The sequence below is a fragment of the Onthophagus taurus genome, chromosome 5, assembly GCF_036711975.1.
Source record: "Onthophagus taurus isolate NC chromosome 5, IU_Otau_3.0, whole genome shotgun sequence".
NCBI lineage: Eukaryota > Metazoa > Arthropoda > Insecta > Coleoptera > Scarabaeidae > Onthophagus > Onthophagus taurus.
Window position 1 is genome coordinate 11,315,400 of NC_091970.1, and position 17,085 is coordinate 11,332,484.

Below are 17,085 nucleotides of genomic sequence, written 5' to 3' on the forward strand. Positions count from 1 at the left end.
ACTGTCCACCAATGTTTGATCCCTTCTACCCCAGTCCCTCATAACAAGGTAACTGTAGATAGAACTAAGGTTCTGGGTGTCAGTTCTGAAGTTCAAGGGATTAACCTCTTTATTGATGTAAAACATCTCTAAGAATAATCTTTTAGAATAAATTGATTCCTAATCCACAATCTGAGAATTCTCAAAATTAAAATGGTGACCACTGAGAACATGGTGATGAACATAGTGGGTCCGGAGGTCATTAAGGCTAGATATGTCGTGCTGGTCGCCACCCTCAGAAGGTTGACTAGACCTATCGGATACCCGTTGTTGACGAATATATCCCGGAGCTTTTTTAGGTTAGAGTCAAGAAAGCGGACATCAGAGATGGATCTGACACGATTAACCATAGCACCAACAGTATTGAGTTTCTGATAGAGAGGATGGTTCGAATGAAAGTTCACAACGGTCTGTAACTTTTTTGCTCCCAGATGCATCAATGAGCAGAATTTTTAAAAAATGTCAAAATTAGAAGAGTGTTGAAAAAAAACGGTATCCGGAGCACAATACGGGAAAACTTCTACTACAAAAGTTGTAGCAAATTGTGCCCTTAACACAATTGTCTCTAACTCTTTTGCTCCCAGATTCATCAATGTGCAGAATTTTTCAAAAATATTGAAATTACAAGAGTGTTGAAAAAAAACGGTATCCGGAGCACAATACGGGAAAACTTCTACTAGAAAAGTTGTAGCAAATTGTGCCCTTAACACAATTATATGAAAAAGTCATGTATGTTTTTATGCTTTTATTGATAGATAATTTAAAACTCTGCCTGACGCGTTTCGGCGATCTACGCCATCTTCGGAGGCACTACAAAATTAAACATAAAGGTACAGAAATCATTTTGTGTTGTTACAATTGTAAATATTATTAATGTGAGTAGAATTTTTGAAATTAACATCAAGATTAACAAACTGAATATAAATTAAATGAAACAAAGTGTAACAAACCTGAATATTATTAAAGAACATGTGTCTAACTTACTTCGTCCTTTTTGGTTATGTCAACATAAAATATACGTCATTCTATCCATGTGCGGTACAATCAATATGCTTACTGTAGTAGTCTTTTTAAGTATAAACAAAAGATGGATTGGATTAACAATTTTATCAATAATTATTTAGTTTTACTCGAGAGCGAACAATTTTTGGGAAGAGGTGTGCTTGGTGTTAGTGGTCTTGCGCAGTATTAACTATATGGTACGCATGCGTGTTGAGGATGGTCAAACTCTTAGGTTTAAATATGAATTTTGAAGAAGTTGTCATTAACATTCTATAAATAAATGAACTATAGAGGGGGAAGGAGGAATAAAGGTGAAATAAAGGTGGGATGGGAAAGGGAAAGTAGCCGTTGGGATCCCATGAAGTGCGGAGCCTCCACACGGTCAAGATGAAGAAACCCTCGGCATCATGGGGGTTTTTTGAAAGGGTATTTGAGGAAGGTGTAAAGTGGTATCTTGTTCAATTGTGTCTGATCATTCAAACATATTATGTCTGGTTTAGTCTTTCTTAATCTATCTATTTCATACTGTTCATGAAGTTCTAACTTTGTTCCCTTGTTTAATTGAATTATTAGTTCTGCATCCTCTTGTTGGTTAAAAGCATGGTTATTTTCTTTCAAACGTCTACCAAAATTCGATTTAAGTATCCTTTCGCCATCTCTTATTTCTGTTTGTGCTATGTGCTCCTTGATGCGTTGTTCTAGTGTTCTCCCTGTTTGACCTATGTAGGATAGCATTACAGTTATTACACTTTAATTTATATACTCCACTTTTTTGTAATTTGTTTGTCATCGAATTGCATTGTTTTGTTATGGTAATCATTTTTATCTAGAATAACCAAACCTGCATTTTTATCTGCTCCCGTGATAATGAGGTTATTTTTTCTGATCTTCTTTCTGATGTTACATATTATCTTCCTTTGTTGCATGGTGGTTCTTGATATATTTTGAGGTTTAGAGGCATGAATTTTCTCTTCTTTCTTGATCAACTGAATTAAATCTTTCCTAAGTTCTTCCTCTTGCTCTTGTGGTAATCCATGTGTAGCGGCCTCTATCTCGATTGCTATCCCTCCCATATTTGGTTGTGTAGGTGTAACAATGAATTTGTGTCCCTTATTAAGAAATTCTATTTCGTTATCATTGAAGACCGTATGTGAAAGATTGGTAATTCTTGGATGGAATATATGAGTTGAAGTCTGTATAGGGTGATTGTTCTTTCTCTCTTCTTGAAGTTTGAGGTTACGTAGTTTTGTTAATTTTCTCTGTTTTGTTCTCCAGCTGTAATCCAATTCCATTTTGTTAAACGTCTTAGCATTATGTATAATCTCGTAAATTTCTAAATAATGAAGTGATTTACACATGATATTATATGTTAGTAGAAGTTCTTGATTGAAAAAATTTATTTTAGTGTGATGTTTTCTAAGTTCTTGATTCAAATGTTGTTCTCTAATTTGTTTTCTATGAAAGTGTTTTAAATTATCTATCAATAAAAGCATAAAAACATACATGACTTTTTCATATTTATACATATTGATAACAAGGATCCACAAAATAAATGACTTAACACAATTGTCTGTATCTTTTTTGCTCCCAGATGCATCAATGAGCAGAATTTTTAAAAAATGTCAAAATTAGAAGAGTGTTGAAAAAAAACGGTATCCGGAGCACAATACAGAAAAACTTTTACTATAAAAGTTGTAGCAAATTGTGCCCTTAACACAACGGTCTGTAACTTTTTTGCTCCCAGATGCATCAATGAGCAGAATTTTTAAAAAATGTCAAAATTAGAAGAGTGTTGAAAAAAAACGGTATCCGGAGCACAATACAGAAAAACTTTTACTACAAAAGTTGTAGCAAATTGTGCCCTTAACACAATTGTCTGCATCTTTTTTGCTCCCAGATGCATCAATGTGGAGAATTTTTAAAAAATGTCAAAATTAGAAGAGTGTTGAAAAAAAACGGTATCCGGAGCACAATACGGGAAAACTTCTACTATAAAAGTTGTAGCAAATTGTGCCCTTAATACAATTGTCTGTAACTTTTTTGCTCTCAGATTCATCAATGTGCAGAATTTTTCAAAAATATTGAAATTACAAGAGTGTTGAAAAAAAACGGTATCCGGAGCACAATACGGGAAAACTTCTACTACAAAAGTTGTAGCAAATTGTGCCCTTAACACAATTGTCTGCATCTTTTTTGCTCCCAGATGCATCAATGTAGAGAATTTTTAAAAAATGTCAAAATTAGAAGAGTGTTGAAAAAAGACGGTATCCGGAGCACAATACGGGAAAACTTCTACTACAAAAGTTGTAGCAAATTGTACCCTTAACGCAATTGTCTGCATCTTTTTTGCTCCCAGATGCATCAATGTGGAGAATTTTTCAAAAATGTGGAAATTACAAGAGTGTTGAAAAAAAACGGTATCCGGAGCACAATACAGAAAAACTTTTACTACAAAAGTTGTAATAAAGATAAAAGGAAGAGAAAAACCCAGTAGAGGGATACATTGATCGAGAAGATGATCCATCACCATTGTGGCCAATATGGGGCATAAAGGAATCCCATTGGAGTGCCAAATTTCTGACTGTAAATCACATCATTGAAAGTAAATACCGAAGACTCAAAGAGGAACACTATCAATTGTAAAAACAATTCCATATCAATGGGAGTGACAGAACTTACTAGGTCCCAATTTTGTAACAATATATCTCTCACCAAATTGAGGGGTATATTGGTAAAGAGAGACACCACATTAAGTTTTCTCTACAAAAGAGAACGTATCCTTGATATTATAGGAAGTTCTCTCACCAAAAGACAGTTTCAGAATACCTGACAGGAATTCTGACAAACGATATGTGGGAGAACCCATAAACGATATAATAGGTCTCAAAGGACAATTCACCTTGTGAATCTTCGGCAACCCATAATACTTGGGAATGACACCATTATGACATCTAAGGCTATTATACACTCTCTTATCAATGTATTCCTTCTCTAATAAAATTTTTGAAAATTTATTGTTCCTATTTTGTATCTTTGAAGTAGGGTCCCTATCCAAAACGCAATGCGTGGACTGATCATTAAATAAGTCTAAAGACTTCGATATATATTCAGATTTAAACATAACTACTGTAACCTGCCCTTTATCTGCTCTGAGTATAAGAATCGAGTCCTCTCTTTCAAGACTCAAAAACCTTTTTGTAGTGATCAAACTCTTCTTCAAAAACAACTGGGTACTGTTAAGGTGTTGGTGTCCATTAAGAAAATTGGTAATAATGTTTGTAACTTGAGCTCTTTTTATGTTATGTAAACTACCAGGCAATACTTTAATTATAAATTCTACATCTGCCAACAACTTAGGAACAGACACTGTAGTGGCATCAGGAAACAAGCCAAACTTAGGTCTCAGTGACAAAAAATCTTTGACATCTTCCGTCATCATTGAACATTTTAAAATTTTTTACATTACTACTATTTTTTAAAACTTTAAACTTTTTTACATTAGTACATTTTACTTTATTAAAAATCTTTGAATAAGATATTTTTGAACTCCGCAATAGATTCATCAACCTTTTTTAGATCATAGCAAGTAATTTGAATTTCAAAATTAAGAATCCTAGTTCCTAACCTTATATTAAACTCATTAACTTTATGAGAGATGGTTCCTCTTGCCTCGTCCAATGAGGCAACAGCATTCTTGCTACCATTTTTAATGTGGATTGGAAGGAGTCCATGTCTTCTGCACTTCAATAAAAAATGTTTCCTATTCTTCAACCTGGCCAGTTTGTTGTTTAAAGTCATCATTGTCTTCAACATTGCAGCTGTATTTCGTCCATAAGACACAGCAATTTCACCAAAGAATCCCATCTGTAAGTAAAATATAGGAGTTAATCCTAAATTATACTAATAGATTATCTTCTGTTTCTACAGAATTTTCCTTTTCTTTAGTTTCTGAGGAAGAGGTTTTGCAAGCGCTTAATCGAATTAAAACGAATGCTGTTGGTAGTGATGGAATTACGAAGCAGATGCTTTTATTAAGTTCTCCAGTGACACTGCCATACATGTGCCACATTATCAACTTTGGCATCGAAGGGTCGGTCTATCCGAGGCAGTGGAGGGGTGCTCTTGTTAAACCTGTCCAAAAAACCTGCTCGTTAAAAACCTGCTTGTTTGCAGGATCTTAGGCCGATAAGTATTTTGCCGGTCTTCTCTAAAGTATTTGAAATATTATTGTCCACTAGGTTGTGGTCACATTTAAATGCGCATTGCATACTACCTAGCTTGCAGTCAGGTTTTCGTTCTGGGATATCACGGATGATGTTCTACGTGGCATTGATGACGGGTTGGCCACGACTCTGGTACTTGACTTTTTCAAAGCCTTTGCTACTTTGCATCATTCGCTGTTGGTTGGAGTGCTTGGGTATATTGGACTGTCGAGGTCTGCTCTCAATCTTATTCACAGCTATCTTTGTTACCATTCACAGCGAGTAGCTTGTAATGGTGAGTTATCTTCACAAGTTGAGGTCGTGTCGGCTGTGCCGCAGGGTTCTATTCTTGGCCCAATTCTGTTCTCAATTTATACTTCCCAACTGTGTTTGGCTGTAAACTGCGCACATGTACGCTGATGACTACTGCACGGAACTTTTGTAACAAAACGATACGATTTCCCCCCTCCACTTGTTGTGGCCACTCGGTGACGTCTCTAAAAAACAAGCCAATGAGAACTAGTGGAGGGGGAAATTCGTATCGTTTTGTTACAAAAGTTTCGTGCTCTACTGATGACATTCAATTATGCTACACTTTTCCAACAACAAATCTAGCAAAGTAATATTAATGCTGACTTCAAGGCTTTGGTCAACGCTGCTAATGAGCACAGATTAACGATAAATCCATCTAAGTCATCGGTGATGGTTTTTGGGAGCCGGGGTGTTTTGGACGAAGTCAGGGATGGGTTGAGCTTGCAAATTGACTCTAATGTTTGTACATTGGTGGTCTACTGCGTCGGGCATATACAGCGCTAAAATTGCTTTATAATAGTAGGCATTTATTGGAACAGCAGCTTGTGTGACGCCCTGGTTCTCTTGATCTTTAATTACGGTGATATATTATATGGCCCTTGTATTGATAATATTCAAAAGGTTCAGAATGCGTGCTTACGTTGTATTTATGGCATTAGGAAATATGCGAGTATCTCATACACCTTAAAATGGGTGAGCTGGTTGAATATGTCACGTCGTAGGGCCCTTCATTCTGCTTGCCTCTACCATAAGGTTTTGACTAGCATATCCATACAACAAAATTCAATTTCGAACAGACGTTTATAATATTAATATTAGGCACAGACATACGTTAACAAAAAAAGGACCAATGAAAAACAGCTGACCCACTGGGAATGCTGACTTGGTCCTTTTTAACTCATGGCACTTAATTATTAAATGGCACTGTATGTCTTTCAATTGTTAAGTAAGTTTTTTTAAATGGATTCTTTCAGCTCATGTCTTCTATACCGACTGAGGTAAAGAAATTATCAAGCAAGTATGATGAAATCATTAAATCTATCGTACCCTAAATAAATTTGGTGATAAGGTCAAACAAATAGACTCAGGGCAGACTTTGCCGTTCCGGAAAGCCATTTCGATTACATAGAGCAACTTAATTATTTCAGGAGTCTCCGAACTCGTCTGTTATTGCACTTTCCGATATTGATGCCTCAAAGAACATCTCTCAATGGTCGTGGTTTATCGGTTCCTGATATCTCGGACAACTTATACAGGGTGTCTCACGTAACTGGTTCGTTAAAACTTTTTTAAGTTCCATTATTCGTACAGTTTTGAAATTTTTGTAGCATGGGTTGTTCATTCGGTACTTTCGATCTTAAAGATGACTGCCATTTCCAGTCTACAGGAAGTAGACTATAACTAAGAGTACCTAATGCGTCCGGTGTGAGGCGGAAGGAGGTCTTCGTGCTCACCATCATCTTCCATGTTGTGCTAAGCTTCCAGCCATCTCTGGTAATATCTGTTGTCCCGAGCACCTTTGTTTGTTCCAAGTCTATTCGATGTCCCTCTGCATGGAAATGTTCTGCAACCGCCGACTGCTGGATCTTATTCAATCTTTCATGTTCCTTGATGCAGCACTCGACGTTACGTCCAGTTTGGCCAACGTAAACCTTACCGCAACGACACAATAGTTTCTAGAGTTAGTTTGTCTTATTTGGGAAGGTCCCAAATAGAACAATAACGTTTAGTTTAACAACTTTAACACATTTATTATTAGAACACAAATTACAAATGTAATCTTCTAAATACTGAGGTTTCTTTCGTTCTCTTGTTGTTTTCTCTCTGATTGCCTCTTAGGCCTCTGTTGCTTCTGGTGGACTGAATTCAACTTTCTCTGATTGCCGATCTTGGCTATTCGTATTGCTTGCGGATGACTCTTCCACTCGTCCACGTAGTTGATCTGTGTGTCGCCTGGCAATGTTGCCATCCGGCAATTCCACTCTGTAACTTACTGGACCAGTTTTCTCTGAAATTGAAGCTGGTATCCATTTCGGAGTTGGAACATAAGATCTAGCATATATTAAATCATCTGTTGCAAAAGTTCTCGGAGGTCCTCTTCAACTCTCGTTTTGCTCTCATTGATCGGGAGAAATCGGGTTTATTTATCCAACAATGTTGTTAATCTTCGTCCCATCAATATCTCTGCGGGTGACTTTTCAGTTGTACTATGAGGTGTACAATGTTGTGTTTGTGGATATCTTGCTAATGTTTTGTGGATATCTTTGTTATTCATCTTCTTCAACAGCGCCTTCACATTTTGCACCATGCGCTCTGCCCGACCATTACTACTAATGCTTGTCTGATGCCATTCTTTTTTAGAAAATCTTTAAATTCTGCAGAGGTAAACGCTGGACCATTGTCAGAGACGATGACCTCTGGCAAACCGTGAGTTGCAAACAATTGTGTCAATACTGAGATTGTTGCAACACTTGACGTAGTATGATAAACCTCCAGCCATTTTGAATAAGCATCAATTGGAATTCGAAATGTTCTTCCTTTTACCGGACCGGAAAAATCTAAGCGCAATCGCCACCAAGGCGCTTTTGCCCACTCCTATGGATGCACTGGTGCCTTAGCTGGCATATTTCGCGTATCTTGGCAAACTATGCTAAACATATCTAACATACTAAACATATGATCTTGCAAGGGCTTTCATCTTCACGATTCCTAGATGTGAAGCATGGAGTAGTTCTAGAATCTCTTTTCTCCCTCCTCTCGGAATCACAACCCGTGTTCCCCATAAGATACAATCCATGTAACATGATAACATACATGATAACACACTTCTTTAGGATTTCGAGGCCCTCCTTTCCAAATCCATTCTCTTACCCTGGATAAGATTGGATCCTTTGCCGTAGCAATCTCTATATCTTTCGCTTCTATCATATTTTCAGCTAAGTTTTCTAACATCAGTACTTCCAATGCTCATGGTGATTCTCTGCATTCCACTTTGAGTGTATATACTGTAACCTATACTTATATGCATTCAGTATGATGGTCCGTCTCAGCATACGAGGCGATAAGATTTCTGGAGTAGGTTTAATTTTCCCCAAAATTCCCAGTAGAGACTTATGGTCTGTTTTGAGCTCGAATGTTCTTCCGTAGCAATAATCATGAAACTTTTTAACAGCTGTCACTAATGCCAAAGCTTCTCGATTTATTTGTGCAAAATTTCTTTCCGTGGTTGTTAATGTACGGCTATGATAAGCGACAACAGTTTCTTCGCCCCCGTTGTCCCTTTGGCTTAAAACGCATCCCACTCTATATGGACTTGCATCAGCCGTGATGACTAATCGTTTGTTTTCGTCGTAGTGTGCTAAGACAGGTTTCCACTAGCTCTTCTTCAAAGCGTCTTCGTAAAATTCTCCCTTCCAGCTGAAATACGTCGATGATAAACAGTACTCCACTGGACCTGGCACGTATTCTGGTAATCCCTCCGGAATGAGTTTTTGGCGGAGACCATCTACAGCATCCTTAACTGGTACCTTAGTTAAAAGGGATTCCATATGGAAATTCACCAAAATATCCTCGGTATCTACCTTTATATCTTTTACCGATTCCACAAAGTGTGTAGAATCCCTGACATACGATTTCGTATTCCCTGTGAAAGGAGACAGAATCTTTGCAACATATTTGGCCAACTGGTTGATGGCACTGATGATAGGGCGTATGGGGGACGTCTGATTTATAAATCTTCGGTAGGCCACAAATTCTTGGTGGTACCGGCGCCTGCACAAAGAAACCTGTGGTATTCCTGTGGATTTTATCAAGACCTTCATTTTCCTTACGATTTTGTCTGTGGGGTCTTTCTTGATCTTCCTGTAGGTGGCTGGTTCCAGATCGGGTTCCAGGTTCACAGAGCTTTGGAAAACGGCTTTCGTTATTCCAGGTGATAAACAGTTCCCCAAACCTTAAAAAAAATTATCCACGAATATCTTAGTCTCTCTATTTCTCACTCTATAATCAATGAACAACATGGTTTCCTGTCTAGGCGATCGGTGGAATCTAAAATGTTGTCCTATGTAAACTTTATTCTTTCTCCTTTGATATACAAGATGGTCTTGTTCACTGGATTATGTCGTATTTATCTAACAGAAGCTATTCAGCAACGCTTTGTACGTTGTTTGGCACATAAATTTCATCTTCCTTACTGCGATTACGATGGGCATTGCGTAGTTTTCATCTTATTGTCTCTGCAGCAACGTCTAGTTGTTTCTGACTTGATCTTCCTTTTCAAACTTAGTAATGACATGCTGTATACTCACGATCTTCTGCCTGAGTTGAGTTATTGTGTTCTATGCGTTTGCTGTGTATTTGTAGAGGTTATCAGACGAGCCACCCCGTATATTTCTTATCCCATAGTGATTAGAAAAGTTTCCCGAAACCCATCGAATGATTTTGTTTGGGGGACATCTTTTGACGTCATTTGAGGCTTGAACGACGAATCTTGACTGAAAATCGTCTCTAACATGGTTCAGCATAATTGGAGTTATGTGACGACACTCATTTACAATTCGTTGGCGTAGTTCGTCCAAATTTTCAGGCTAAGTCACAAAAATCTTGGACTTAAGATGTCCCCACAAGAAGAAGTCCAGAGGGTTCAGGTCTATAGGACCTCTTCTTCCAATCCAACGACCGGGGTATTGCAAATTGAGGTTATGGCGAACTGGTGCGGCGTAGTGAGGAGGAGCTCCGTCTTGTTGGAAATGCAATTGTTGTTCAAGTAGTAGAGGATCGTGTTCTAATTTTTCTGTTATTAACGGATCAATCACATTTTCCAGCAATTTCGCCTTTTAAATTACCAGGAATAAACAGAGATCCAATTATGTGGTCTCCCAAAATTCCTATCCAAACGTTTAGCTTTTCCGGATGTTGAGTGTGAGCTTCTCGAAATACATGAGGATTTGTATCGCTCCATTAAGTCAAAAAGTGCATTCGTCAGAAAAGCAAACGTTGTACAAGAAATTTGGGTTATTGTTGATACGCTCGGCCATAATTTCGCAAAACTCTTGCCTTCGATCCAAATCATCATCATTTAATTCGTGAATTAATTTAATTTTGTACGGATGGAACTTGTGTTTATGTAAAATTCTGAACACGTTAGATTGGCTAATACCGGAAGCTGCAGAAAGTTGTCGTACAGATTGCGTGTTTGGCATAAGTTAGACCAAGACCGCCACCGCTGCTCCTTCATCATTCACAATTCCAATGGGTGCCCTTTTTTTTATCCATTACTGAACCCGTCTCAACAAATTTTGAAATCAATTCCATTACGTACTTATTTCACTACGTTTCAGGATGTATAGTAGACGTATTCATATTAACTTCAAAAGTAAATCTAACTGTCTATCATATAACCTCTAAAAACACACAGCAAACGCATAGAACTCAATGACAGTTAACTGGGCGTGGCAAATAGTGTGACGTAGAGTGCAGGCAACCAACGCGTAGTGGGCTACAAAACAACAATGGATATAGCAGTCCTGTTAGATTCTACTTTCCTTGATACTAACCACAGAATAACCAGAAGTGACCTAACGCTATTGGTGGTAAATTATCGCGCCTATGGTTGCTCGCGATAAGATGGCGGATTTTAAATCGAAGTCATAAAACGAGATGCTTTTTGATTATTCTGTGGTACTAACTAACGTATAGCGGATGTTTTGTCTTCTAACCGTAGAAAAACTATGTTGCCGCATGACTTCGATAATCGCGGTGTGGCCTCCACTCCGACAATCGAGGCTGTCTATGAGATGGTTAGCGAGATACGTTCGGAGCTTAGATCTATGAAAGCTAGAAATGATGAGCTAATGACCTCGGTTCAATTCTGCAGCGATCAAATATCCGATTTTGAAAAACTTATCAAAGAAAAGTGCATGGTTATTGATAGCCTTTCTTGCGATAACGTAAGGTTGAGGAAACAGGTCGACACCTTGTCGGTTAGGGTTGCGGACTTGGATCAGTACTCCAGACGTAACAATCTGGAGATACAGGGCGTACCTGAGGCGATTCTTTTCCCGCCGCTGCCATTGCCAAGAAGCGCTCCCTTCCCAAGGGTTCCCGTCCTGGTTTTTTGATTGATGGCCTATCACAGCAATGTTTCATCAATGAACACCTTACTGTAGCGAATAAAAAACTGTTCGGCGCCGCTAAGGCCACGGCTAAAGAAAATGGTTATAAATATGTCTGGACGCGCAATTGTAAAATTCTTGTCCGTAAAAACGGCAGTAGCCGTGTTATCCAGATTAATTCCGACGGAGACTTGCGCAAACTACAGTAGTTCTCTTCATGTATAAGCAAACTTAGATATTTTCTAACTCGCAATGGCGTCTAATAAATTCATCTCCCTCTACTATCAAAACGTACGCGGCTTACGCAGTAAAGGTACTATTTTCTATACAAATCTACTGAGTGCGGATTTGGATGTTGTCTGCCTTACGGAGACCTGGCTTTGTCCCGGAATTGAATCTGCAGAGTATTTTCCCGATTCATATGTGACTTATAGGCGTGACCGACACATTAATGATGATTCGGGTGCTCGGCGTGGAGGTGGTGTGTTGTAGGCTGTGTCGAAAATGATCTCCAGTGCGGAACGACCGGGTTTGTTCGCGGACGTTGAAGCAGTGTGTGTTGCGTTGTCTAATGGCAATTTAGTGCTTAACATATGCTGTGTTTATATTCCGCCATGTGACAATGTTGCACTCTCGCGATTTTCCAGGTCTTTAATTGATGTAATTGAGCGACACCCCAATGATGGTTTTCTCATTTGTGGTGATTTCAATATCCCGGAAATCGGGTGGTCTTTTGACCCCTTTCCGCCGCTACTGTGTCCCGTCCAGGGCAACTTCTGCAAGAGCTACAGAGTTCTTGGACTCCGTCTCCTTGGCTGGTTTATCCCAATTAAATCATCATTGTAATGACTTTGGTAACGTTCTTGATCTTGGTTTTTCCTGTAATGTATTTCATTGCGAGGTTGATTTGGGTGATCATGCTTTGGTGCCGGAGGACCGTGCTCATACTACGCTAGATACACTGTTGGAAATAATTCACGAGCACACCCCGTATAATCTGAAAGCGTGTATCTACCGGAATAAAATTTGGTATGGAAGTAGTACTAAAGTAGTGTAACTTACTCTCACATGGAGAGCGGCACAACTCTGCTGGGAGAAGAAACATCAATAGCGAGAGTATCCTCCGTAAGCTTCGCGTACCATCGCTACACGACGTGGCATGTAGTCTATAAGTCGCTGTATTGTAGCGAGCGGGATGGCCAACCATGCCACCTCAACTCGCCTCCATAGCTCCTCAACGTTAGCCCGGGAAGTCGGATAACGTTAAAGTCTCCGACCAGTCATGTCCCAAACATGTTCGATTGGATTCAGATCCGGAAAACGAGCTGGCCTAGGAAGCATTCGTATACGGTGCTCTTCCACAAAGGTCTGTACAATACGCCCGATGTGCGTTCGGACGTTGTCGTGCATGTATAGCAGACCTGGGCGCCGCCGAACATAGGGAAGCACAACGGACCGTAGCATCTCATCTACGTATCGTTGACCCGTCATGGTCTGCTATGCACGCTGCAGTCGTGTACGTCCACCATGTGTAATAGCACCCCATACCATAATGCTCGGTTGTCGGTGGATAGGGCGTTCTTGCACGCACTGCTCGAGTAGACGATCACCACGTCTCCGACGAACTAAAATTCGCGCATCACCGGTGCTCAATTCGAATCTTGATTCGTCGGAAAACAAAATGTCCCTCTACTCAACAACCTACTAATACCTAGCGTCGACCCACTCGTGACGTATGCTGTGGTGCTCGGGTGTTACTGGAATCCGCTGTATTGCACGACGCGCTCGCAGTCCACTATCTACCAAACGCCGCCGTACAGTTCGCGTAGTGAGTGTGCCTTCCCCTGCCAGTGGCCAAACAGCTCCAAGTTGCCTTGAGGAGGACACACACGACGCTAAAGCGCTGAGCACAAGAGTGCGATCCTCGTGTGCTGAGGTCGCGCAGGGCCGTCCCGGCTGCGGCTGTAAGTACCTATGTCCTACCTCAGACCATTCTCGCCATGCCCGTTGCACTGCCGATAACGACCGCTCGAGAGGAATGTGCATACCCTCAAACATTCCTCGCTCAAACTCGTTTAAGTAACGCGATCGCCCATCCATTGCGCACAGATTACGATAACAATGTGGTTCCTCATACCACACTAAAAACGACCGGTATTTTCCATCCACTTCGGTCTCCATAGCGACGGAATGTTCCACTTGGAAGAGCGGCTCAGTCAACAATGCCGCGACGGAACAACTCGAAACTCGACGTATAAACTCGTCTACAGTAAACCTTTGTGCTCCGCAAATATCATGGATTTATCTTCACGCGTTCAGATTATATAAGGTGTGCTCGTGAATTATGTCCAACAGTGTATTTAACATTTTGAATTATTGCACTGTTGTATGGAATCCACAATATAATATATTTGTGGAACGACGAGAGTGTGTCCAAAAGAGATTCGTTCGTTTTTTATGCTGGAAATCTCATACTACCTATGCTGACTACAGCTCGGCGTGCCAATCTTTCCACTTGTTACGACTCGGCCAACGGCGACTTGCTAATGATATAATACTTTTATATAAAATAATTCATAATATTTATAAATCATCCTCGCTTACATCACTGATTAACTTCCACGTCCCGCCCAGATCGCTTCGTTTTGATTTTCTGTTCTTTACTACAACTCCGCGCACTAACTCCTATCAGCATTCGCCATTGATGCGCTCTGCTGACCGTCTTGCCATTGATATATTTGCGTACGATTCCTTAATCTCCTTTAAAAGAGCGACCCTTGCTGCTGTTGGGAACATACCGTATATAGATTGATTTATACTTACAATTAGTTCTTGTCCTTTCACGTGCTGATTGTTAGATACCTCGGTTTTTTTCTTTTTTTTTCTGTTATTTTTGTTAAATTACTTATGCAATTTGAGATACTGATTTAAGTTTTTTTGTGTCCTTTTTTTCTTTCTTATTGTATTTTTTTTAGTGGCACAGCTTGAATTGGGTTTGTCCTGTGCTGTGAGCGTAAATAAATAAATAAATAAGTATGCAGCGAGTTTTGATGCAGATTACAGAATACTTCAAATTACCACTTATACGAATGAAGACATTACTGTATATATCGATATGTTTTTTTCATCATTTTCAAATTCACACTGGTAGAAATGTTAAGTGAGTACAAAAACTTTTACCGTTATGTTTTCTATCGAATGGTTGTGAAGATATCGATCTCTAAATTGAGGGGACTTAACTTTTGGCAGAGAATTTTTTTGTATGTTAAAATCGAAATCCAGCATGGAGAAGTATAAATCTAGAAAATATCTAGCTGCTAATAGGAGATTGTTGTTGTTTTTTTAACTAATTTAATTTGTATATTGCCTGAAAACCATGTATAGCACCAAAAAAAAGAATCTTTTCTGCACGATTAGATGTTTTCCCCTCATTTACTCCGTTAATTTGAAATAACGATTTAATTTTGTTATTTTATGTGCATTTAGGAGCTATGGGATTGGGATTGACGGCCTCTTTGAATCCGAATGGGGTCACTTTGGACGCAAAGCCAAAAATTGAATTCGCCACGTCTCAAGTGAACCTATCAAAGGACTCAGGACAATGTTACACGACCATAACATCGCCGGCTAAAGCCTAATTAAATTTAATGATGGATTAAATCTTTATCGTCCTAAAAAAAATCGAGAAAATATTTAGGTGCATTTTTGGCTCAATGTTTAATTAATTTTCTTTCGTATAAAGTGCCTTTTAAAAAGAAAATATGTTTAAAGTGTAATAATAATTAATTGGCAATACGCAAACGTTTTTAATTTAGTTATTTAAAGTTAAAAGAAAACAGTTCCCAAGGTAATATAAAAAATAAAAAGGTTGTTGTAAAAGGGACCAAAGAAAAAAGAGCAAATAAACATTTCAAAAACTTAAATTTAAAAGAAATAAATAAATAAATTAAACATATCCAAAATGTATACACAAGAATAATAAAAATGCATCTAAATAAATTTGAAACTGTTAAAAAAGGGGAAATTGGATTTTGGCACTTTTTTTGGTTTGATTTGAACTAAATTAAATTATTATAAACGCCCTTTTTGGACCAAAAAGCAAACGAAGGCGAAAAAATTTTATTGTAAAAAATAAAATATAATTATTACTAAAAAAAAGTATAATATTAGCTAAGATGACTGTAATAACGACGACATACAACAAGAAAACGTTATGTGATACACAGTAGATTTTAATAATTATAAATTTAAATTAAAAAGAAATAAAATTAAAATGTTGTTATATTTAGGCGACTAAAAAAGAGTTTCCGATTCATTTTTCTTCATAAAAAAGAAGTCAAAATTGATTTGATTTAATTAATTTTAAAAAATGATAAAAATTCGGTTTTATTCGAGGGCGATTTTTCAAATTATGACTTTTCACTGCCCTGAAAGTTCGCCTCCGATTTTCATTAATTTTTCCTTAATAAATAAACGAAAATAAATAAAATAAATGGACACTAGGACATATCTGCTTTGTGACTATAATAAACTCTACTACTACTTACTATCGACTATTTTAAACAAAAAAAAATTATAATTATCTCGATTTATTATTATTAAATTAATTAAAATTAATTAATTGGAAGTGAGGAGAATTAAAATGAGTAAACGTAGATTTGTCATACTTTCCGCCTCTCTTTACACTTCACGAAAAGAAAATTTTCACTTTAAATTAAATTAAATTAAAAATGAAAATTATCCCTTACGAAACGTAGAAATGTTTTTAAAAAGACGTAAAAATACAAATTCTTCCGCAACAAAAAAAAAACATAATAATAATAATATTGATAAAAAAATTTTAACAAAAGTTATCAAAGATTCGAATGAAAGAGATTATTTAAAAAATCGGTATGGTTATTATATGAATTATAAAAATATTTCAAATAAAGTTTAAAGAAAATGTTTTTTTATTTATTTTTAACCCACTTTGTAGATTAAATCCCGGTTCGTTAAATCAGTTTGTAACCACAACAATCGCAACTATATAAACTAAGCTTTTAAGATTGTGGTGAGGAGAAACCTGCAGGCTATTTGAGATCACACCTAAAAGTCAACTCCTCGAAATTAATGTGGATGCACTTTGTGCAACAATGAGTTGTTAATTTAAGATGTTATATCATAAATTAGAATCTTTAAGCTTCAATTTAACACACATATCATAACATGATTCTCAAAAGTACAGCCGATATGATTTTTTCAAAATATCGTATTATTGTTGATTTATAACTTTGACAATTTTTTCTATATCAACTTTTTTCTGGAAATTTCAATAATATTATCTTATAATATTTATATCATATAATAAACTAAAATCATTGAGCTTCAATTTAACACACTTATCATATCATGATTCTTAAAAATACAGTTGATATGAT

The 17,085-nt window shown here is 37.6% G+C and overlaps 1 protein-coding gene across 3 annotated transcripts in view; it reads left to right on the plus strand.

Moving 5' to 3' along the window:
- LOC111419570 (Shaker cognate w) overlaps window positions 1-16,610 on the plus strand; it is a 218,128-nt gene extending 201,518 nt beyond the window's left edge. For 2 of the 3 annotated variants that reach the window (XM_071195836.1, XM_071195837.1), the window contains one exon: window positions 15,155-16,610. In XM_071195836.1, coding sequence (XP_071051937.1) covers window positions 15,155-15,306 — 152 coding nt within the window. In that variant the 3' untranslated portion in view covers window positions 15,307-16,610. The remainder of the gene's footprint in view (window positions 1-15,154) is intronic. The other variant, XM_071195839.1, reaches the window with a different exon arrangement.
- Window positions 16,611-17,085: the final 475 nt, after the last annotated feature.